Source organism: Pristiophorus japonicus, unplaced genomic scaffold, assembly GCF_044704955.1.
Source record: "Pristiophorus japonicus isolate sPriJap1 unplaced genomic scaffold, sPriJap1.hap1 HAP1_SCAFFOLD_389, whole genome shotgun sequence".
In the NCBI taxonomy this organism is placed as follows: domain Eukaryota; kingdom Metazoa; phylum Chordata; class Chondrichthyes; family Pristiophoridae; genus Pristiophorus; species Pristiophorus japonicus.
In genome coordinates this window covers 232,443-253,638 of record NW_027253750.1, presented here as the reverse complement: position 1 = coordinate 253,638, position 21,196 = coordinate 232,443, and the positions used below count along the sequence as shown (strand labels likewise).

General features: G+C 64.8%; 1 protein-coding gene across 1 annotated transcript in view; it reads right to left on the bottom strand.

Annotated features, from left to right (window-relative positions):
- The window catches only part of dnm3b (dynamin 3b), a 28,364-nt gene extending 8,446 nt beyond the window's left edge, over positions 1-19,918 (bottom strand). The window contains exons 1-5 of the mRNA XM_070872936.1: positions 19,709-19,918; positions 6,946-7,019; positions 6,456-6,605; positions 1,383-1,586; positions 704-802 (exon numbers count right to left, since the gene is read on the bottom strand). Coding sequence (XP_070729037.1) covers positions 704-802; positions 1,383-1,586; positions 6,456-6,605; positions 6,946-7,019; positions 19,709-19,869 — 688 coding nt within the window. The 5' untranslated portion in view covers positions 19,870-19,918. The remainder of the gene's footprint in view (positions 1-703; positions 803-1,382; positions 1,587-6,455; positions 6,606-6,945; positions 7,020-19,708) is intronic.
- Positions 19,919-21,196: the final 1,278 nt, after the last annotated feature.

The window sequence follows — 21,196 nt, the reverse complement described above, 5'->3', positions numbered from 1 at the left end:
AGGTTCGCTGAATTCCTTCGAGCGAGAGCTGGACCCGTTTCTGGCTGCGGCAGACATCACTGCTTACAGAAGGTAGGTACTGCAGGGAATCCGGGGCCAGAATTAACTCCTGGGCTAGTTTTGATCGCCTAGATGGGTCGGAGAGGAATCTGCCAGATTTCACCCCTGGGTTTTTATCAGTTTTTGCGCCTCCCTCAGGAGGTCACATGGTTGCTGTTGTGGGTGGAGAGTGTAGATACACAAGGTATTGCAATTGTGGGGGGCATGTTCGATGGACCAGAGGGTCTTTACCTGAACTCAGAGGTTACACCTATCAGGAAAGATTGAACAGCCTGCGGCTCTTCTCTCTGGGAAAAAGACCTGAATGAGGTCTTCAAGATTATGAAAGGGTTTGATAGGGTAGACAGTGAAGGTGTTTCAATATATGGGGGAGACCAAAACTCAGGTTATAAATATCAGATAGTCACCAATAAATCCAATAGGGAATTCAAGAGAAACTTCTTTACCCAGAGAACGTGGAAGTTGGTACCACAGGGAATGGTTGAGGCGAATAGCATAGATGCATTTCAGGGAAAGTATGTGAGGGACAAAGAAATAGACGGCCATGCTGATGACGTTAGCTGAAGAGGATTTGGAGGAGACTGGTGTGGAGCAGAAACAGCAGCACAGAGTAGTTGAGCCGAATGGCCTGTGCTGTACTTACCCCTGCGCAGAGGCAGGAGACGGTTTTCCAGGATATCCCGGGCATCAGTCCCTTCATCCATCAGATCCAGCTTGGTGATCACGCCAATGATCCTCAAACCTGTGCAGACAGAGGAGCTTTAGAGAGTTGATCAGCGTGGAACCCACAGGCCCAGTCCCGTGAATCAAAACTGAAAATGCAAACAATTAACTTTCCAGAGCTGTGATCAAATGTTAAAAGGGAACTTCCTCACAGACGGTGCATGGTTTAAGCATCATTTTCACCACACATAGATTTCAGCTTAAAACCTCAGGCAAGGTCAGTGGGGACAGATGTAAGTGAGAGTATCGGGAGCCTCCGGATACTGGTCTGCTCTAAAGTTGCTCTCAATTAATGCAGCCACAAAACACGCAGAAATAAACCCCTAGATATTCCCAGGGATGGGAAAATCCTCTCTCCTCTGTTGGAACTTGGAACTTCTCTTAGCGTGTTTAACGCGCTGACAGCAGAGGGGCAGACACTAGGTCGAGCGGGACCTCATGCGATATCTCGCGGCAGCACCAGTTTGCATCCCTCCCGATTATTATTTACAGTCACTTCAAGAACACTGTCCTCCTTGGAGTGTTGCACTCGATCCAGCCCCAGTCCTCAGTCTGTGAGAGCAAGATTGCTGGAAGCACAAGGTGAGTGGACTCCTTACCTTGTGGGTCGACCTCCTTGGCAATCTTCAGTGCATCTGAGTTGGCGAGGTCGGAGTTTGCTGGAGTGACAGCCAGGATGAGGCAGTTGTCCCTGCTGATGAACTGCATGATCATTTCCTTGATCTGGTACTCGATGTCGGCCGGCTGGTCACCCACCGGCACCTTGGTGATACCCGGCAAGTCGATCAAAGTCAGGTTTAAAACTAGGAGAAAGGCAAGTGAAAAGACTGAACTCAGACCATTAATAATTATTGAACGGCCGAACACAGTGAGGAAACCACACTATTCCTGCAAAATACTGAGCCCGACCCTGTCCTCACCTGTTACACACTCAACATCACTCCACACATCGCCACTCAACCCTACACAACTCGGTGTGCTTCTCGCTCAACAGAGGCAGGTGTGACCTACCAGCAGCCCCACACGAGCCTCCGGGAAGCTTTGTGATGGGGGGGGGGGGGGGGGGGGGGGGGGAGAGCAGGCCGGGGTGGGGGTGGGGGCGAGAGCGGGCCGGGGTGGGGGTGGGGGCGAGAGCGGGCCGGGGTGGGGGTGGGGGCGAGAGCGGGCCGGGGTGGGGGTGGGGGCGAGAGCAGGCCGGGGTGGGGGTGGGGGCGAGAGCAGGCCGGGGGGGGGGGGGCGAGAGCAGGCCGGGGGGGGGGGGGGGGGGGGGGCGAGAGCAGGCCGGGGTGGGGGTGGGGGCGAGAGCGGGCCGGGGGGGGGGGGGGCGAGAGCAGGCTGGGGTGGGGGGCGAGAGCAGGCCGGGGTGGGGGTGGGGGCGAGAGCGGGCCAGGGTGGGGGGGGGGGAGAGAGCAGGCCGGGGTGGGGGTGGGGGCGAGAGCGGGCCGGGGGGGGTGGGGGCGAGAGCAGGCCGGGGTGGGGGGGGGGGGCGAGAGCAGGCCGGGGTGGGGGTGGGGGCGAGAGCAGGCCGGGGTGGGGGTGGGGGCGAGAGCGGGCCGGGGGGGGGGGGGGGGCGAGAGCAGGCCAGGGGGGGGGGGGGGCGAGAGCAGGCCGGGGTGGGGGTGGGGGGAGGGCGAGAGCAGGCCGGGGTGGGGGTGGGGGCGAGAGCGGGCCAGGGGGGGGTGGGGGCGAGAGCGGGCCGGGGTGGGGGGGGGGGCGAGAGCAGGCCGGGGTGGGGGGGGGGGGGGCGAGAGCGGGCCGGGGTGGGGGGCGAGAGCAGGCCGGGGTGGGGGGCGAGAGCAGGCCGGGGTGGGGGTGGGGGCGAGAGCGGGCCGGGGTGGGGGTGGGGGCGAGAGCAGGCCGGGGTGGGGGCGAGAGCAGGCCGGGGTGGGGGTGGGTGCGAGAGCAGGCCGGGGTGGGGGGCGAGAACAGGCCGGGGTGGGGGTGGGGGCGAGAGCGGGCCGGGGTGGGGGGCGAGAGCAGGCCGGGGTGGGGGGTGAGAGCGGGCCGGGGGGGTGGGGGGCGAGAGCAGGCCGGGGTGGGGGTGGGGGCGAGAGCGGGCCGGGGGGGGGGGGGGGCGAGAGCAGGCCGGGGTGGGGGGCGAGAGCAGGCCGGGGTGGGGGTGGGGGGGTGGCGAGAGCAGGCCGAGGTGGGGGTGGGGGTAGGAGGCGAGAGCAGGCTGGGGTGGGGGGCGAGAGCGGCCGGGGTGGGGGTGGGGGGGTGGCGAGAGCAGGCCGGGGTGGGGGGAGGGCGAGAGCAGGCCGGGGTGGGGGTGGGGGCGAGAGCGGGCCGGGGGGGCGAGAGCGGGCCGGGGTGGGGGTGGGGGCGAGAGCAGGCCGGGGTGGGGGTGGGGGCGAGAGCGGGCCGGGGGGGGGGGGGGCGAGAGCAGGCCGGGGTGGGGGTGGGGGCGAGAGCGGGCCGGGGGGGGGGGGGGGCGAGAGCAGGCCGGGGGGGGGGGGGGGCGAGAGCAGGCCGGGGTGGGGGTGGGGGCGAGAGCGGGCCGGGGGGGGGGGCGAGAGCAGGCCGGGGTGGGGGTGGGGGCGAGAGCGGGCCGGGGGGGGGGGGGCGAGAGCAGGCCGGGTGGGGGGCGAGAGCAGGCCGGGGTGGGGGGCGGGGGCGAGAGCAGGCCGGGGTGGGGGCGGGGGCGAGAGCAGGCCGGGGTGGGGGCGGGGGCGAGAGCAGGCCGGGGTGGGGGCGAGAGCGGGCCGGGGTGGGGGTGGGGGCGAGAGCAGGCCGGGGTGGGGGTGGGGGCGAGAGCGGGCGGGGGGGGGGGGGGGGGGGGGGGGGCGAGAGCAGGCCGGGGTGGGGGGCGAGAGCAGGCCGAGGTGGGGGTGGGGGTAGGAGGCGAGAGCGGGCCGGGGTGGGGGTGGGGGCGAGAGCGGCCGGGGTGGGGGCGGGGTGGGGCGAGAGCAGGCCGGGGTGGGGGCGAGAGCGGGCCGGGGTGGGGGTGGGGGCGAGAGCAGGCCGGGGTGGGGGTGGGGGCGAGAGCGGGCCGGGGTGGGGGTGGGGGCGAGAGCGGGCCGGGGTGGGGGCGAGAGCGGGGCGAGAGCAGGCCGGGGTGGGGGTGGGGGCGAGAGCAGGCCGGGGTGGGGGCGAGAGCGGGGCGAGAGCGGGCTGGGGGGGGGGGGCGAGAGCAGGCCGGGGTGGGGGCGAGAGCGGGCCGGGGTGGGGGTGGGGGCGAGAGCGGGCCAGGGTGGGGGTGGGGGCGAGAGCAGGCCGGGGTGGGGGCGAGAGCGGGGCGAGAGCGGGGGGGGGCGAGAGCAGGCCGGGGAGGGGGTGGGGGCGAGAGCAGGCCGGGGTGGGGGGCGAGAGCGGCCGGGGTGGGGGTGGGGGGAGGCCAGAGCAGGCCGGGGTGGGGGCGAGAGCGGGCCGGGGGGGGGGGGGGGCGAGAGCAGGCCGGGGAGGGGGTGGGGGCGAGAGCAGGCCGGGGTGGGGGCGAGAGCGGGGCGAGAGCAGGCTGGGGGGGGGGGGGGGGGGCGAGAGCAGGCCGGGGGGGGGGGGGGGCGAGAGCAGGCCGGGGGGGGGTGGGGGCGAGAGCAGGCCGGGGTGGGGGCGAGAGCGGGGCGAGAGCGGGCTGGGGGGGGGGGGGGGGCGAGAGCGGGCCGGGGGGGGGGGGGGCGAGAGCAGGCCGGGGGGGGGGTGGGGGCGAGAGCGGGCCGGGGTGGGGGTGGGGGCGGGCCAGAGCAGGCCGGGGTGGGGGGGGGGGGCGAGAGCAGGCCGGGGTGGGGGGCGAGAGCAGGCCGGGGTGGGGGCGAGAGCGGGGCGAGAGCAGGCTGGGGGGGGGGGGGGGGGGGCGAGAGCAGGCCGGGGGGGGGGGGGGCGAGAGCAGGCCGGGGGGGGGGGGGGGCGAGAGCAGGCCGGGGGGGGGGGTGGGGGCGAGAGCAGGCCGGGGTGGGGGCGAGAGCGGGGCGAGAGCGGGCTGGGGGGGGGGGGGCGAGAGCGGGCCGGGGGGGGGGGGGGGGGGCGAGAGCAGGCCGGGGGGGGGGGTGGGGGCGAGAGCGGGCCGGGGTGGGGGTGGGGGCGGGCCAGAGCAGGCTGGGGTGGGGGTGGGGGCGGGCCAGAGCAGGCCGGGGTGGGGGTGGGGGCGAGAGCAGGCCGGGGTGGGGGTGGGGGCGAGAGCAGGCCGGGGGGGGGGGGGGGGGGGGGGGCGAGAGCAGGCCGGGATGGGGGTGGGGGGGGCCAGAGCAGGCCGGGGTGGGGGCGAGAGCGGGGCGAGAGCGGGCCGGGGTGGGGGTGGGGGCGAGAGCAGGCGGGGGGGGGGGGGGGCGAGAGCAGGCCGGGGGGGGGGGGGGGGGGGGGGGGGGGCGAGAGCGGGCCGGGATGGGGGTGGGGGGGGGCCAGAGCAGGCCGGGATGGGGGCGAGAGCGGGCTGGGGTGGGGGTGGGGGCGAGAGCGGGCCGGGGGGGGGGGCGAGACGGGCCGGGGTGGGGGTGGGGGCCAGAGCGGGCTGGGGTGGGGGCGAGAGCGGGGCGAGAGCGGGCCGGGGTGGGGGTGGGGGCGAGAGCAGGCCGGGGTGGGGGTGAGAGCGGGGCGAGAGCGGGCCGGGGGGGGGGGGGGGGGGCGAGAGCGGGCCGGGGGGGGGGGGGCCAGAGCGGGCCGGGGTGGGGGGCGGGAGCGGGCCGGGGTGTGGGTGGGGGGCGAGAGCAGGCCGAGGTGTGGGTGGGGGGGGGGGGGGGGGGGGGGGGCGAGACGGGCCGGGGTTGGTTCTGCCTGTACTCTCTGGACCCGGTGTGACCTACAAGACCCTGAACCAACCGTGAGTACCTGCGGACACTGCTCCCTCGGAGCTCGTGCAGATTCAACGTTGACACCTCCCAGTTTACTGGTTGAACCAGTGACTACACAGTAAATACAGAGAAAGAGATCACAGCTTCTAAACACCACTCCTATTCTGCAATGTCTCAAATAACCGTCATCTTCCTCAATCTGGCTCGAACCCTTCGAAAGATCGCAGCACTGTCCTGAACAACCAACTCTCAGTGAAGACTGCACCCTCGCCACATTGTGACCTGTGTAGGAAGCTGTCATGCACAGTTAGAAGGTTTGACCCTGCCATGCAGTCACAGTGTTCTGGTATCGCTGGAGAAATACCACCAACGATGTCTCCGCAAGATCCTGCAAGTCCCCTGGGAGGACAGACGCACCAACGTCAGTGTTCTCGATCAGGCCAACATCCCCCGCATCGAAGCACTGACCACACTTGATCAGCTCCGCTGGGCAGGCCACGTTATACGCATGCCAGACTCGAGACTCCCAAAGCAAGCGCTCTACTCGGAACTCTTTCATGGCAAACGAGCCAAAGGTGGGCAGAGGAAACGTTACAAGGACACCCGCAAAGCCTCCCTGATAAAGTGCAACATCCCCACCGACACCTGGAGTCCCTGGCCAAAGACTGCCCTAAGTGGAGGAAGTGCATCCAGGAGGGCGCTGAGTACCTCGAGTCTCATCTCCGAGAGTATGCAGAGACCAAGCGCAGGCAGAAGGAGCCTGCGGCAAACCTGTCCCACCCTCTCTTTCCCTCAACCACTGTATGTCCCACCTGTGACAGGGACGGTGGCTCTCGTATTGGGCTGTTCGGCCATCTAAGGACTCATGTTAAGAGTGGAAGCAAGTCTTCCTCGATTGCGAGGGAGTGTGTTTGATGATGTACTGAGCAGTTTGAAGACCTCACTCACCATGTGGAGAATGCACTCTAAGGTTGATGGGGATTGACGAGATGCCTTTATTGTTCCCTGTAACTCTGTCCGTCTCAGCTTCGATTTCCTGCCGTACCTCATCAAAATCGGTAAATTTCTTCCCTTTGCAGTGCAGAAACTCGGCATGTTCTGCAGGAGAAAGCAAACCGTTACATGGGTGCAGTTAGAGCCCGAGGACAATGTGCTCTGCAATAGGACCCTTCAGACAAAGACACCAGGACTCTGGCTCGTTCAAAAACACCGACCAAAGTCCCACCGACTGCTTCACAATGCAGCGAGACTGTTGCCAGAGATGCCGAGACATGGTTAGTGGAGTATCGATTGTGCAACAGCGACCCGTGTCGGCTGCACTCTCGAGCTTTATGAGGGCCCAACCAGACCTCAAGCAATCCAGGCTACAGTTGTAGGTGAGTGAACGGCCCCACACACTGCTGTCCCACCCCGTGGCCAGAGCCAGAGACACACTTACCCGTTTTTGCATTGATGAGCTGTAGAACGAGCGGCCGGCGAGTAACAATCCCAGAGCCACGAGGAAGGAAATCCCTGCAAGTAGGAGAGAGCCATGAGCATTTCCTCCACGGATTGGCGACACTCAGGAATTGCCAATAACTGCGACAGGACCCATATACAAGAAACAGCAGGGAGACGAGAACACTTGCCCCATGTACAGAAGCAGGAGTATATTCCCCTTCACTCTAGATATACTCATTATTCCGTACTGGGTCCAGGGAGTTATCATCCCTTTGCTCTCAGTAACTGGACCTGAAGCAACAGAGCAGCAGTTAACGGATTAAAGTACGAAGCAGAGATGCCAAAACTTGGTTACAGATGATGTTTTTCCTGACAGTCGAAGGGCTGCAATGGGGGGGGGGGGGGGGGGGATGTGATGTGAGGGGGGGGGGGGGGGGTCAGGGTGTGTTGGGGGGGGGGGGTCAGGGTGTGTTGGGGGGGGGGGGTCAGGGTGTGTTGGGGGGGGGGGTCAGGGTGTGTTGGGGGGGGGGGTCAGGGTGTGTTGGGGGGGGGGGGTCAGGGTGTGTTGGGGGGGGGGGGTCAGGGTGTGTTGGGGGGGGGGTCAGGGTGTGTTGGGGGGGGGGGTCAGGGTGTGTTGGGGGGGTCAGGGTGTGTTGGGGGGGGTCAGGGTGTGTTGGGGGGGTCAGGGTGTGTTGGGGGGGTCAGGGTGTGTTGGGGGGTCAGGGTGTGTTGGGGGGGTCAGGGTGTGTTGGGGGGTCAGGGTGTGTTGGGGGGTCAGGGTGTGTTGGGGGGGGGGGTCAGGGTGTGTTGGGGGGTCAGGGTGTGTTGTGGGGGGGGGTCAGGGTGTGTTGTGGGGGGGGTCAGGGTGTGTTGTGGGGGGGGTCAGGGTGTGTTGTGGGGGGGGTCAGGGTGTGTTGGTGGGGGGGGGGTCAGGGTGTGTTGGGGGGGGGGGGTCAGGGTGTGTTGTGGGGGGGTCAGGGTGTGTTGGGGGGGGGTCAGGTGTGTTGGGGGGGGGTCAGGGTGTGTTGGGGGGGGGGGTCAGGTTGTGTTGGGGGCGGGGTCAGGTTGTGTTGGGGGGGGGGGTCAGGTTGTGTTGGGGGGGGGTCAGGTTGTGTTGGGGGGGGGTCAGGTTGTGTTGGGGGGGGGTCAGGTTGTGTTGGGGGGGGGGTCAGGTTGTGTTGGGGGGGGGTCAGGTTGTGTTGGGGGGGTCAGGTTGTGTTGGGGGGGGGTCAGGGTGTGTTGGGGGGGTCAGGGTGTGTTGGGGGGGGTCAGGGTGTGTGGGGGGGTCAGGGTGTGTTGGGGGGGGTCAGGGTGTGTTGGGGGGGGTCAGGGTGTGTTGGGGGGGGTCAGGGTGTGTTGGGGGGGTCAGGGTGTGTGGGGGGTCAGGGTGTGTTGGGGGGGTCAGGGTGTGTTGGGGGGGGTCAGGGTGTGTTGGGGGGGGTCAGGGTGTGTTGGGGGGGGTCAGGGTGTGTTGGGGGGGGTCAGGGTGTGTTGGGGGGGGTCAGGGTGTGTTGGGGGGGGTCAGGGTGTGTTGGGGGGGTCAGGGTGTGTTGGGGGGGTCAGGGTGTGTTGGGGGGGGTCAGGGTGTGTTGGGGGGGGTCAGGGTGTGTTGGGGGGGGTCAGGGTGTGTTGGGGGGGTCAGGGTGTGTTGGGGGGGGTCAGGGTGTGTTGGGGGGGGTCAGGGTGTTGGGGGGGGTCAGGGTGTGTTGGGGGGGGTCAGGTGTGTTGGGGGGGGTCAGGGTGTGTTGGGGGGGGTCAGGGGTGTTTGGGGGGGTCAGGGTGTGTTGGGGGGGGTCAGGGGTGTGTTGGGGGGGGTCAGGGTGTGTTGGGGGGGGTCGTTGGGGGGGGTCAGGGTGTGTTGGGGGGGGTCAGGGTGTGTTGGGGGGGGTCAGGGTGTGTTGGGGGGGGTCAGGGTGTGTTGGGGGGGGTCAGGGTGTGTTGGGGGGGGTCAGGGTGTGTTGGGGGGGGTCAGGGTGTGTTGGGGGGGGTCAGGGTGTGTTGGGGGGGGTCAGGGTGTGTTGGGGGGGGTCAGGGTGTGTTGGGGGGGGTCAGGGTGTGTTGGGGGGGTCAGGGTGTGTTGGGGGGGGTCAGGGTGTGTTGGGGGGGGTCAGGGTGTGTTGGGGGGGGTCAGGGTGTGTTGGGGGGGGTCAGGGTGTGTTGGGGGGGGTCAGGGTGTGTTGGGGGGGGTCAGGGTGTGTTGGGGGGGGTCAGGGTGTGTTGGGGGGGGTCAGGGTGTGTTGGGGGGGGTCAGGGTGTGTTGGGGGGGGTCAGGGTGTGTTGGGGGGGGTCAGGGTGTGTTGGGGGGGGTCAGGGTGTGTTGGGGGGGGTCAGGGTGTGTTGGGGGGGGTCAGGGTGTGTTGGGGGGGGTCAGGGTGTGTTGGGGGGGGTCAGGGTGTGTTGGGGGGGGTCAGGGTGTGTTGGGGGGGGTCAGGGTGTGTTGGGGGGGGTCAGGGTGTGTTGGGGGGGGTCAGGGTGTGTTGGGGGGGGTCAGGGTGTGTTGGGGGGGGTCAGGGTGTGTTGGGGGGGGTCAGGGTGTGTTGGGGGGGGTCAGGGTGTGTTGGGGGGGTCAGGGTGTGTTGGGGGGGGTCAGGGTGTGTTGGGGGGGGTCAGGGTGTGTTGGGGGGGGTCAGGGTGTGTTGGGGGGGGTCAGGGTGTGTTGGGGGGGGGGTCAGGGTGTGTTTGGGGGGGGGGGGGGGGGGAGGTCAGGGTGTGTTTGGGGGGGGGGGTTAGGGGAGGGGCCTATGCAGATTGTTACAGGGCTGGGTTCACCAATGGTGAAGGAGAGTATTTAACAAACTGGCTTCTCAAAATATGGTGAAACATTTCCCAGTGAGTATCGCCTGCTGGTCACAATATCGCACCGAAACCACATCCCCTTTCACCGCACGGCACGACGGGTATTAATTACAATCCGCCCCCTCCCCCGTTCCTCACCAGGCCCCTCCCCTCCCCGAGCCCCTTCACCCCCCCCGACCCCGCATCGCCCCAGCGATGTGTTCAGTGACCCACATGGAAAACTAGCAGGAACACCAGAGGAGGAAGCTATGCTGGCTATTAAAATGAAAGTGGATAGATATTTGTGAAAGAAGTGAGGACTATGTGGAATTGGCAGGGGCTGGGCCTAATTGGATGGTGCTGAGCTGTTTTGGTGTTGCTGTGTTGAGGTAGGTCTGTACACGTTCAGCATCTTTAACTCTCTCCTCTGGTCTCGGGCATTCTCCTAATTTCCCCCACACCTAGTCTTCCTCATTCTTTCTTGTTGCTCAACTCCACCTTGAGTACTTGCTGCTTTTCAGCCCTCTCTCAGCCGGCCCTGCTGCTGTCTGGATCCGAGCCCTTGTTTAATGTCGGGGTCTCTGCCACTAAAGCAGTGCCCAGAGGTGGATCAGGCTGAGGATTCCTGAGAGTGGTCTCGGTGTTAAGAGGAGGCTGAATGTATATATGATTGAAGATTCAGAGACTTGCAGAGGATTGCGTACTGACACAGGCCGTGCTGGGAGGGAGGGAGAGAGGGAAGAGGTGGCCCGAGACCAGCGCTGTAAAGTGTAAGCTGCAGTTATTTGTTCCCTGGAGCAGTCTGTTGATCCTGAGGGAGTGACAGATGCTGCACGGAGCCCCCAGAGGTTCATGTCGGCCCTGTCTCCGTGTGAGGGTGACGTGTGATGAGACAGAGCAGGGAGAGGGATTTGGTGATGGGGGCTTTAATCTCCACGTCCTATGTGCAATAAATCTCTAACCTCTCTCTTCGATCTTTTGATGATCTTAAATTTACGCGGTTGTTACCAATCTGCCAACCAGTGGATAGTTTCCCCTGATTCTCATCGAAACCCCTCATTATTTGAGACACCCCTTAACCTGCTCATCGCTCCTTATAACTAAAGCCTGGCACATTGGATCCACACCCTTGCCCAGGCACAGCATCCTTTCTCTTTCCCCAAGTCTCTCTTCCTCTAAACCGTTTAAAGTTTTACCATTTAGAGTTCATCAATACCCCACATTAAAACTATATATTAATGATTTATACTTAAATGTAGGGGGCATGATAAAGAAGTTTGTAAATGATACAAAAATTGGCGGTGTGGTTGATAATGAAGAAAGCTGTAGACGGCAGGAAGAAACATTGGGCAGAAAAGTGGGAAATGGAATTCAATCCGGAGAAGTGTGAGGTAATGCATTGGGAAGATGCAACAAAGCAAGGGAATACACAGTAAATGGTACGACACCGAGAAACGTAGAGGAACAGAGGGACCTTGGAGTTCATGTCCACAGGTCCTTAAAGGTAGCAGACCATAGAAACATAGAAAATAGGTGCAGGAGTCGGCCATTCGGCCCTTCGAGCCTGCACCACCATTCAACGGGTTCATGGCTCATCATGCAACTTCAGTACCCCATTCCTGCTTTCTCTCCATACCCCTTGATCCCTTTAGCTGTAAGGGCCACATCTAACTCCCTTTTGAATATATCCAACGAACTGGCCTCAACAACTCTCTGCAGCAGCGAATTCCACAGGTTCACCACTCTCTGGGTGAAGAAGTTTTTCCTCATCTCAGACCTAAATGGCTTACCCCTTATCCTTAGACTGTGACCCCTGGTTCTGGACTGCCCCAACATAGAGAGCATTCTTCCTGCATCTAACCTGTCCAATCCCGTCAGAATTTTATATGTATCAATGAGATCCCCTCTCATTCTTCTAAACTCCAGTAAATATAAGCCTAGTCAATTCAGTCTCTCCTCATATGTCAGTCCTGCCATCCCGGGAATCAGTCTGGTGAACCTTCGCTGCACTCCCTCAATAGCAAGAATTTCCTTCCTCAGATTAGGAGACCAAAACTGCACACAATATTCCAGGTGTGGCCTCAGCAAGGCCCTGTACAACTGCAGTAAGACCTCCCTGCTCCTATACTCAAATCCTCTCGCTATGAAGACCAACATACCATTTGCCTTCTTTACCGCCTGCTGGTAGTTAAAAAGGCACACGGAATGCTTTCCTTTATTAGCTGAGGCATAGAATACAAGAGCAGGGAAGTTATGCTGGAACTGTATACAAAACCAGTTAGGCCACAGCTGGAGTACTGCGTGCAGTTCTGGTCACCACATTACAGGAAGGATGTGATTGCACTAGAGGGTACAGAGGAGATTTATGAGGTGTATTGCCTGGACTGGAGAATTTTAACTGTGAGGAAAGATTGGATAGGCTGAGTTTGTTTTCCTTGGAACAAAGGAGGCTGAGAGGAGATTTAATCGAGGTATATAAAATTATGAGGGGCCTAGATAGAGTGGACAGGAAGGACCTATTTCCCTTAGCAGAGGGGTCAACAATCAGGGGGCATAAATTTAAAATCGTTAGTAGAAGGATTAGAGGGGAGATGAGGAAAACAAATTCACCCAGAGGTGGTGAAGGTCTGGAACTCACTGCCTGAAAGGGTGATAGACAGAAACCCTCAGCACATTTAACAAGTACTTGTACGTGCACTTAGAGCTGTAACCTACAGGGCTACGGACCTAGTACTCGAGGGTGAATGGCCCCCTTCTGCGCGGTAATTTTTCGAGGATTCTACCCGCCATCTATCCAACCCACGTGCTCCTGAAGTAGTTCACAATCCTCTTCAGTTAAACGCACTCCCTACTTTTGTCTCATTTGTAAATTTGGATGTTGCGTTCCCAATACCCAAAGCTATTATCTACAAATCGTCACAGGTGGAATTCTCCCTATACTGACCACACCCAAGAAAATCAGATTCTACCATCCCACATTACTCCACGTGGGAGTGCGGCAAACAAAGAGAATCCTAGATGGTTACACCACAGAAGGAGGCCATTCAACCCGTGCCGGCTCTCTGCAAGAGCACTTCAGCTAGTCCCACTCCCCCGCCCTTTCCCCGTAGCCCTGCACACTCTCCAATTCCACACAAAGCTAGCAAGTTAATAAAAGGTTCACATGATTCTGGTATTATCTTGCTCATAAGTTCATTTCCAAGCAAGCTCTGTGAAGATTGAGAATAAAGTGGGAGAGAAATTTGGTTGCGCCTTGTTTGGGGTGGCAACCCAGGAGGAGCGGTAATTTTAGCGCCTGGAAAAGATTTGCGCCCTCCGCCCAGAAATTCGTCAGAATGGGTTGAAGAGCTGACAGGGGTGATAAATCAGTTCCTACACACTACAGCTGGGGGGGGGACATAACGGAAGTTTGGTCGGTAAACGTTGCGGACCCACTGCGCATGTGCCGAACTCCGATCCCGGCAATAGCCGAGTCTTAAAGGCACGGCACAGTAATGCACCCATTAAAGTTTTCAAAATCACTTATTTTCGAGCTGTATTGTTATGTCTGTCTGCCGCTGCAAACCGGGAGGCTCACTCACACACAGTGTTGTGTGCAAACCTTGCATTGACTGTGACCTCCGAGGGAAGCGCTTTCTCATCCCTTTAAGTAGCTGCCAGTTAACAACTCTGCAAGCCTGGACCCACTGGTTTTCCAAACGTTGCTAAATGAGGCGGCCACACCGAATTTACCGAGCGGGAGCAAGCGTGAGCGGTGCACCAGGATCGACGCCAGGGTCACACTGATTGCCAACAGCCAGACGCTACTGGTTTGCCTCCAATGAATTTGCGCTCGGGGTGTTGAAAAGCTGCACTCCCTGGTCAGTAACCTCTTCTGCTCCCATTACGCCCCCTCTTGCCGCTAACCAAGGCAACAGACAACTGAAAATCCAGTCCAGTATGTTTCCCAACCCAAACATGGCCATGGGAAGGAAGTGAAAACTAGCTTCCATGTCTCAATGAAAGGCCGAGCAGGCTGGGACCCTCCTCTAGAAAAGAGAAGGCTGATGGGGGACCTAATTCAGACCTAAAATTACAAAAGGGTTTGTAGGGTAGACGTTGTTCTTGAAGATGCTTCCACTTGCGAGGGAGACCAAAACTGGCCATAAATATAATATATTCACTAATAGGGAATTCTGAAGAAACTTCTTTACTCCAGAGAGCGGTGAGAATGTGGAACTCGCTACCACATGGAGTGGTTGAGACAAATAGCACAGATGCATTTATGGGGAAGCTAGATAAGCACATGAGGGAGAAAGGAGTAGATTATGCTGACAGGGCAAGATGAAGTAGACCAGGGAGGAGGCTCACACGGAGCATAACCACCGGCATTGATCAGTTAGGCCGAATGGCCTGTTTCTGTGCTGTAAATTCTAAGTAATGAAGCAACTGGTTTAAATAGAATGGGCTGTCTGCAATATTACTCCAGTGTAGAAACTGCTTACATTTGCAATAGGAGGGAGACACTACAACCAGAGGCACTAAAGGTAGTTAAGACCACATAAAAGGCCAATGCCTATTGACATTTTATAACTAGGGGCCATCACATAAGAGTAAAGAGGCAATGATAAATTTGTACAGGGCACATTATAGAAAGGACATTAAAGCCACAGAGAGTGCAGAGTGTAGATTCACCATTTTGCCCAACAGATGGGAAACTATTCCAAGGAGGGCTGGAGAGACGGGACCATTTCTGCTGGAGATGAGAAAATCAAAAGATTTCCTGACAGCTTTTAAAAAGGGTCGTGATAGGGTAAGCAGGGATATGTGACTTTCACCAAATTCTTCAGCTCTGGAGTAAAGTTAGAATCCGGAGACTATGGAGGTGCCAAGATCCATTGCTCTGGGACCAGAGCTGAGCACCGTGAGGGGAGGGGGAGACACCTGCCGGGCATGGCGGTGGGAGCAGCTGGGGGGGGGTGGCGGTTCGTGAGGGTGCACGGAGATTCCTGGAGGCATGGCCACCCGGTTGAACCCGGGTTAAAGCAACGCTCCAGCACTCCACGTGATCAATGAGGACCCTTGACAAACGGGTTGCTGAATCAAGGGTCCTTGGTCCCTGCCCCAGGGGCTGACACCTAACCCCCAACCTCAGGGGCTGACCTCTGCCCCCCCCCACCGATCCCAGGGGTGGACACCTAACCCCAGGAGCTGACCTCTGAACCTCCAACCCCAGGGGCTGACCCCTGCCACCACCGACCCCAGGGATTGACACCTAACCCCAGCAGCTAACCTCTGTCCCCCCCCCACCCCCGGGACTGACACCTAACCCCAGCAGCTGACCTCTGCCCCCTGACCCCCAGGGGTTGACACCTCTGACTCCCCCCCAATGGACCCCGGACAGGATCATTCTCCGGGGATTTTGCCCTCTAGCCGGCAGGGAACAGGCCGCGGCCCACTCCGCCAGGCTCCAAGTCAGGGCCCGAGGTCGCGGCGGGGCCGCACATCGGCTGCTGTCCGGCGGGAGGGAGTCGGGGCACCGCCCGAGGCCCCAAACACCGGCCCCGGGCCTCTCCGCCCCTGTCCCCGGCCTCTCTCCCCCCCCTGTCCCCGGCCTCTCTCTCCCCCTGTCCCCGGCCTCTCTCTCCCCCTGTCCCCGGCCTCTCTCTCCCCCTGTCCCCGGCCTCTCTCCCCCCCCTGTCCCCGGCCTCTCTCCCCCCCCCTGTCCCCGGCCTCTCTCCCCCCCCTGTCCCCGGGCTCTCTCCCCCCCCTGTCCCCGGGCCTCTCTCCCCCCCCTGTCCCCGGCCTCTCTTCCCCCCTGTCCCCGGGCCTCTCTCCCCCCCTGTCCCCGGGCCTCTCTCCCCCCCCTGTCCCCGGGGCCCTCTCTCCCCCTGTCCCCGGGGCCCTCTCTCCCCCTGTCCCCGGGGCCCTCTCTCCCCCGGGTCCCTCTCTCCCCCTGTCCCTCTCTCCCCCTGTCCCTCTCTCCCCCTGTCCCTCTCTCCCCCTGTCCCTCTCTCCCCCTGTCCCTCTCTCCCCCTGTCCCCGGGGCCCTCTCTCCCCCTGTCCCCGGGGCCCTCTCTCCCCCTGTCCCCGGGGCCCTCTCTCCCCCTGTCCCCGGGGCCCTCTCTCCCCCGGGTCCCTCTCTCCCCCTGTCCCTCTCTCCCCCTGTCCCTCTCTCCCCCTGTCCCTCTCTCCCCCTGTCCCTCTCTCCCCCTGTCCCCGGGGCCCTCTCTCCCCCTGTCCCCGGGGCCCTCTCTCCCCCTGTCCCCGGGGCCCTCTCTCCCCCTGTCCCCGGGGCCCTCTCTCCCCCTGTCCCCGGGGCCCCCTCTCTCCCCCTGCCCCCGGGGCCCTCTCTCCCCCTGTCCCTCTCTCCCCCTGCCCCCGGGGCCCTCTCTCCCCCTGTCCCTCTCTCCCCCGGGGCCCTCTCTCCCCCTGCCCCCGGGGCCCTCTCTCCCCCTGTTCCTCTCTCCCCCTGCCCCCGGGGCCCTCTCTCCCCCTGCCCCCGGGGCCCTCTCTCCCCCTGCCCCCGGGGCCCTCTCTCCCCCTGCCCCCGGGGCCCTCTCTCCCCCTGCCCCCGGGGCCCTCTCTCCCCCCCTGTCCCCGGGGCCCTCTCTCTCCCCTGTCCCCGGGGCCCTCTCTCCCCCTGTCCCTCTCTCCCCCTGCCCCCGGGGCCCTCTCTCCCCCCTGCCCCCGGGGCCCTCTCTCCCCCTGTCCCCGGGGCCCTCTCTCCCCCTGTCCCTCTCTCCCCCGGGGCCCTCTCTCCCCCTGCCCCCGGGGCCCTCTCTCCCCCTGCCCCCGGGGCCCTCTCTCCCCCTGCCCCTCTCTCCCCCTGCCCCCGGGGCCCTCTCTCCCCCTGTCCCTCTCTCCCCCTGCCCCCGGGGCCCTCTCTCCCCCCTGCCCCCGGGGCCCTCTCTCCCCCTGTCCCTCTCTCCCCCTGCCCCCGGGGCCCTCTCTCCCCCTGCCCCCGGGGCCCTCTCTCCCCCTGTCCCTCTCTCCCCCTGTCCCCGGGGCCCTCTCTCCCCCTGCTCCCGGGGCCCTCTCTCCCCCTGCCCCCGGGGCCCTCTCTCCCCCCTGTCCCCGGGCCTCTCTCCCCCCCTGTCCCCGGGGCCCTCTCTCCCCCTGTCCCTCTCTCCCCCTGCCCCCGGGGCCCTCTCTCCCCCTGTCCCCTCTCTCCCCCTGCCCCCGGGGCCCTCTCTCCCCCTGTCCCCGGGCCTCTCTCCCCCCCTGTCCCCGGGGCCCTCTCTCCCCCTGCCCCCCTGTCCCTCTCTCCCCCTGCCCCCGGGGCCCTCTCTCCCCCTGCCCCCGGGGCCCTCTCTCCCCCTGTCCCTCTCTCTCCCCCTGCCCCCCGGGGCCCTCTCTCTCCCCCTGCCCCCCGGGGCCCTCTCTCCCCCCCTGCCCCCCGGGGCCCTCTCTCCCCCTGCCCCCCGGGGCCCTCTCTCCCCCTGCCCCCCGGGGCCCTCTCTCCCCCTGTCCCTCTCTCCCCCGGGCTCCTCTCTCCCCCTGCCCCCGGGGCCCTCTCTCCCCCGGGGCCCTCTCTCCCCCGGGGCCCTCTCTCCCCCTGCCCCCCGGGGCCCTCTCTCCCCCTGTCCCTCTCTCCCCCTGTCCCCGGGGCCCTCTCTCCCCCTGTCCCTCTCTCTCCCCCTGCCCCCGGGGCCCTCTCTCCCCCTGCCCCCGGGGCCCTCTCTCCCCCCGGGGCCCTCTCTCCCCCTGTCCCTCTCTCCCCCTGCCCCCGGGGCCCTCTCTCCCCCTGCCCCCGGGGCCCTCTCTCCCCCTGTCCCCGGGGCCCTCTCTCCCCCTGTCCCCGGGGCCCTCTCTCCCCCTGTCCCCGGGGCCCTCTCTCCCCCTGTCCCCGGGGCCCTCTCTCCCCCTGTCCCCGGGGCCCTCTCTCCCCTGTCCCCGGGGCCCTCTCTCCCCCTGTCCCCGGGGCCCTCTCTCCCCCTGCCCCCGGGGCCCTCTCTCCCCCTGTCCCCGGGGCCCTCTCTCCCCCTGTCCCCGGGGCCCTCTCTCCCCCTGTCCCCGGGGCCCTCTCTCCCCCTGTCCCCGGGGCCCTCTCTCCCCCTGTCCCTCTCTCTCCCCCTGCCCCCCGGGCCCTCTCTCCCCCCGGGGCCCTCTCTCCCCCCGGGCCCTCTCTCCCCCTGCCCCCCGAGCCCTCTCCCCTGTCCCTCTCTCCCCCTGTCCCTCTCTCCCCCTGCCCCCGGGGCCCTCTCTCCCCCTGTCCCCGGGGCCCTCTCTCCCCCTGCCCCCCGGGGCCCTCTCTCCCCCTGCCCCCCGGGGCCCTCTCTCCCCCTGTCCCCGGGGCCCTCTCTCCCCCTGTCCCTCTCTCTCCCCCTGCCCCCCGGGCCCTCTCTCCCCCCGGGGCCCTCTCTCCCCCCGGGCCCTCTCTCCCCCTGCCCCCCGGGCCCTCTCTCCCCCCGGGGCCCTCTCTCCCCCCGGGGCCCTCTCTCCCCCTGCCCCCCTGTCCCTCTCTCCCCCGGGGCCCTCTCTCCCCCTGCCCCCCTGTCCCTCTCTCCCCCGGGGCCCTCTCTCCCCCTGCCCCCGGGCCCTCTCTCCCCCCGGGGCCCTCTCTCCCCCCGGGGCCCTCTCTCCCCCCGGGGCCCTCTCTCCCCCCGGGGCCCTCTCTCCCCCTGCCCCCCTGTCCCTCTCTCCCCCGGGGCCCTCTCTCCCCCTGCCCCCCGGGGCCCACTCTCCCCCTGCCCCCCGGGCCCTCTCTCCCCCCGGGGCCCTCTCTCCCCCGGGGCCCTCTCTCCCCCCGGGGCCCTCTCTCCCCCTGTCCCCGGGGCCTCTCTCTCCCCCTGTCCCCGGGGCCCTCTCTCCCCCTGCCCCCGGGGCCCTCTCTCCCCCTGCCCCCGGGGCCCTCTCTCCCCCTGTCCCCGGGGCCCTCTCTCCCCCTGTCCCCGGGGCCCTCTCTCCCCCTGTCCCACTCTCCCCCGGGGCCCTCTCTCCCCCCGGGGCCCTCTCTCCCCCCGGGGCCCTCTCTCCCCCGGGGCCCTCTCTCCCCCTGCCCCCCGGGGCCCTCTCTCCCCCTGCCCCCTGTCCCTCTCTCCCCCTGCCCCCTGTCCCTCTCTCCCCCGGGGCCCACTCGTCCCTCTCTCCCCCTGCCCCCTGTCCCTCTCTCCCCCCGGGGCCCTCTCTCCCCCCGGGGCCCTCTCTCCCCCTGTCCCTCTCTCCCCCGGGTCCCTCTCTCCCCCGGGGCCCTCTCTCCCCCGGGGCCCTCTCTCCCCCTGCCCCCCGGGCCCTCTCTCCCCCGGGGCCCTCTCTCCCCCCGGGGCCCTCTCTCCCCCCGGGGCCCTCTCTCCCCCCGGGGCCCTCTCTCCCCCCGGGGCCCTCTCTCCCCCTGTCCCCGGGGCCTCTCTCTCCCCCTGTCCCCGGGGCCCTCTCTCCCCCTGCCCCCGGGGCCCTCTCTCCCCCTGCCCCCGGGGCCCTCTCTCCCCCTGCCCCCGGGGCCCTCTCTCCCCCTGCCCCCGGGGCCCTCTCTCCCCCTGTCCCCGGGGCCCTCTCTCCCCCTGTCCCCGGGGCCCTCTCTCCCCCTGTCCCACTCTCCCCCGGGGCCCTCTCTCCCCCCGGGGCCCTCTCTCCCCCCGGGGCCCTCTCTCCCCCTGCCCCCCGGGGCCCTCTCTCCCCCTGCCCCCTGTCCCTCTCTCCCCCGGGGCCCACTCGTCCCTCTCTCCCCCTGCCCCCTGTCCCTCTCTCCCCCCGGGGCCCTCTCTCCCCCCGGGGCCCTCTCTCCCCCGGGGCCCTCTCTCCCCCTGTCCCTCTCTCTCCCCCTGCCCCCCGGGCCCTCTCTCCCCCGGGGCCCTCTCTCCCCCCGGGGCCCTCTCTCCCCCTGTCCCACTCTCCCCCGGGGCCCACTCTCCCCCGGGGCCCTCTCTCCCCCTGCCCCCTGTCCCTCTCTCCCCCTGCCCCCCGGGGCCCTCTCTCCCCCTGCCCCCCGGGGCCCTCTCTCCCCCTGTCCCTCTCTCCCCCTGCCCCCGGGGCCCTCTCTCCCCCTGCCCCCGGCCTATCCTGACCTGCCCACGAAGTTCTCCAGCACCGAGCTCTTGCCGGCGCTCTGGCCGCCCACCACGGCGATCTGCGGCAGGTCGAGGTTGCAGCTCTGTCCGATGGAGCTGAAGGCGTCCTGCAGCTTGTTGACGAGCGGGATCAGGTCCTCCATCCCGCGGTTCCCCATGGCGCCGCTGCCTGCCTCCCGCCCGCCCGACCGACCGACTGCCGGCGCCTGCGGCCTGCGCTTCCGCCCTGCCCCGCCCAGCCGGCCTGCCCATTGGTGCGCCGCTCTGCCCATCACCGCCAGCCGGCCAATCAGACGGCAGGGGCCCGCGGGAAGGCTGTGCTTCACCGCACGTCAATCACACAGATCCGCAATCCGATTGGCTGCTTTCTCCGTCAATCACAGCGTCGCTCAATTCGATTGGATTATTCAGGCGCTCATTTTGAATTCTGCCCGCCCACGCCGTCCGCCATTGGCTACCGGCTCCTGCCAATCATCCAGAACCGGCCGATAATTGGTCGTCATGCTGCACCGCAACTCGGCTTTCCCGCCTTCCTCGCTGCCGATTGGCTGCTCTTGACTGTCAATTAGTCCTTCCCACCTGCTGATTGGACAATAATGAGGTCATCCGTAAAAGAATGTGCCCGCCCCCTCCAAAAAACGGCGAGGGACAAGTTTGATTGGCTCTTCGAAAGTGTCGTACCTTGACAACGGTGACCATGGCCATGGAAATGGCCGCTTCCGGGATTCATGTAATGGCAGAAAACAGCACTGTATATATACAGGCCTTGCACACAATGCTGTACATATACATGTACATATACAGGCCCTGTACACAGCACTGTACATATACAGGCCCTGCACACAATGCTGTACATATACAGGCCCTGCACACAGCACTGTATATATACAGGCCTTGCACACAATGCTGTACATATACATGTACATATACAGGCCCTGTACACAGCACTGTACATATACAGGCCCTGCACACAATGCTGTACATATACAGGCCTTGCACACAATGCTGTACATATACATGTACATATACAGGCCCTGTACACAGCACTGTACATATACAGGCCCTGTACACAGCACTGTATATATACAGGCCTTGCACACAATGCTGTACATATACATGTACATATACAGGCCCTGTACACAGCACTGTACATATACAGGCCCTGTACACAGCACTGTACATATACAGGCCCTGCACACAACGCTGTACATATACAGGCCCTGTACACAGCACTGTACATATACAGGCCCTGTACACAGCACTGTACATATACAGGCCCTGCACACAATGCTGTACATATACAGGCCCTGTACACAGCACTGTACATATACAGGCCCTGTACACAGCACCGTACATATACAGGCCCTGCACACAATGCTGTACATATACAGGCCCTGTACACAGCACTGTATATATACAGGCCCTGTACACAGCACTGTACATATACAGGCCTTGCACACAATGCTGTACATATACATGTACATA